This window comes from Monoraphidium neglectum (genome assembly GCF_000611645.1).
Source record: "Monoraphidium neglectum strain SAG 48.87 unplaced genomic scaffold scaffold05734, whole genome shotgun sequence".
In the NCBI taxonomy this organism is placed as follows: Eukaryota; Viridiplantae; Chlorophyta; class Chlorophyceae; order Sphaeropleales; family Selenastraceae; genus Monoraphidium; species Monoraphidium neglectum.
This window is the reverse complement of record NW_014007896.1, coordinates 1084-3391: the sequence shown is the minus strand read 5'-3', so window position 1 is coordinate 3391 and position 2308 is coordinate 1084. Positions and strand designations below refer to the sequence as shown.

At 70.1% G+C, this 2308-nt stretch overlaps 1 protein-coding gene across 1 annotated transcript; it reads left to right on the top strand.

Moving 5' to 3' along the window:
- Positions 1-23: 23 nt before the first annotated feature.
- Positions 24-398, top strand: MNEG_15859 (hypothetical protein; the record flags this gene model as incomplete). The annotated part of the gene is made up of 1 exon (XM_014035670.1): positions 24-398. A coding segment is annotated over one exon (375 nt), but the record flags the coding sequence as incomplete, so codon positions are not given.
- Between the last annotated feature and the right edge of the window lie 1910 nt (positions 399-2308).

Below are 2308 nucleotides of genomic sequence, written 5' to 3'. Positions count from 1 at the left end.
CCGCCGCTGACGTGGCGGGCGAGCGACGACACCGCAGGGGGGGCGCCGCAGGCGCGGCCGAGCTCGACGCCGTGCGGTGCCCGGGCGCGGCCGGCGGGCGCGGGCGCGGGCGGTCGGCCGGCGTCGGCGTGCGGGTTGCTGCCTGCTGCGGAGCGCGGCAGCGACGGCGGCGGCGGCACGACGCGGCGGCCGCCGTCGCCGGCGCAGCTGCGGGCCAGTTGCCCGGCCGCCTCGCGGCCCGGCAGCCCCTCGGCCTGCCGACTCACCAACTCACGCGATCGCGAGCGCTTGCACCAGTCGCTGCAGCTGCCGGGCTCGCCGCCCGTTGGCGGCCTGCGGCGCGGCACGGGCGGCGCCCCCACATCGCGGGCGCCGGCGTCGGAATCGTACGTGCTCTGGTGAGCCGCATGCGTTGCTCACACTTGCATACCATACCGCCTGATCGCTCACCTTGGCTGTACACAATTGTTTCCGATGGCGTCAGATTGCCGGAGAGGGCTGTGAAGCGGCGTCTGGAAATGGAAGCACCTTCCGGGGAAAACGCCGGTCAAAGCGGTGCTGCTCGCGGCCGGGCCCGCGGTTTTTGTTTGCGCCGCCGCTGGGCCTGCGGCAGACCGCACCTCACTTGTCGGACCGTTCACCTGTCGAATCTCAGGGCGCAGCACCCGCTGCGCGCAAGCGAGTCTGTGATGGCGCTCCTTGCGGCGCAGCTGGAGGCGTCGCGGGCGCGCGCGCAGGTGCGGGGGCGGCGGGCGGGCGGGATCCTGCCGGCGGCCGCCGGCGCTGCGGCCCGCGGCCCGCTCGCGATACGCCGAAGCGAGCTGCGCCGTCTGCCCGATTCGCCGCGCGCGAATGAGCGCAGCTGCTTGGCAACCCGCACGGATTCGCCCCCGCATCCTCGCCATGGGCACACTGCTTGCCAACCACCCGCTGTGATGCAACCCACTCTGGTGGCTCGAAGCGGGGGGGTTATCTGAAGGTCTGCTAAAACCTCTAAACCCTACACCAAGACCCTACACCTGAAACTTTAAATCCGAGCGCAGAGATATGACTCGAACCAGCACCAGCGCTTGCCCGCCCCTTGAGCACCACCCCCACTCCACCCCCAACCCCCACCCCACCTTCTGGCCGCCTCCCCAGGCGCTCGCCGACGCTGCGCTGGCGGCCCGGGCCGAGGCGGATGAAGTCAGCGGGGAGGCGCGGCGGCAGGTGACGACCCGCCGGGTGACGCAGCAGCTGCGTCTGAAGACGTGGTCAAGGGTTTGGCCAGCCTTGGGGGGTGACTGCCTGCGTGCGCGGCCAATCAAGTGCTGCACGACCTCTTATCGTGTTCATGTATTGCTTGCTGGTTCAGAAGCGGGTTCCTCGAGCGCCGCATTGCTGCCCAGGCGCCGCCCAGCCTAGGCAACGACACGGACCGTCATAGCCTTGACTGATTGTTTCAAATGGCACGAAAACTGCTCGGCCCAACCTCCCACCCGGCACCCCCCATTTCCGCTGGCATGGCATTTGAAAAATTCAAATCCAAACCAGGTGTCCTCCGTCCAGTCTGAGCTGACGTCACTCAGGGCCGAGGCCATCGCGGCCTCCAGGGAGCGCCGGGGCTTGCTGGTGCGCCCCCGCCGCCGCCGCCGCCGCCGCCGCCGCCGCCGCCGCCGCCGCCGCCGCGGGCGCGCGCTTGCCGGACGGGGGACTTGTTTCTGCCGCGGGTCGCCGGTCAACAGCGGTTGCGGCCAACCCATTGACCGGTCTCGACAACTGTCCTAGAATACGCCGCGCCGGCGGTGTGCTCACCGGCCTGGTGGCCCAAACAATGCAAAGCGGGCCGCTGCCGGCAAGCTTTGTTGTGAGTCGCGGGAGACAGAGGGAACAGCGTTCGCCCCGCCGGTGCTCATGCCCCCCCCCCCTGCCGCCCAGCAAAACGCATCTCGCGGCCTCTGCCGGCCCACGCTGCCCTGCGCGCCGCCCGCAGGAGGCGCAGCGCCAGCTGGCGGAGCAGCGGGAGGGGCTGTCCACGACAGTGCACGACCTCGCGGCACAGGTGACGACGTGCAGACGGGGCCGGCGCCCTGTCGTCGCCCCGCTGTTCAATGGGTCGGCGACGACGGCGCGCCGCCGTCTTGCATTGCTCGTTCGTACCCCGTGGCAGCTTGCTGCGGCGGAGGGTGAAGCACTCCTCCGACCGGGGGTCTGCTTGCCGTCAAACCGCAAAACTTGGTTTGCGTGATACCATCATCCCATCCCTTACATGTAGTCACCCCTCCCCGCCCTGCTGGGACCCCATCCGACCATGCCCATGGAACCACTC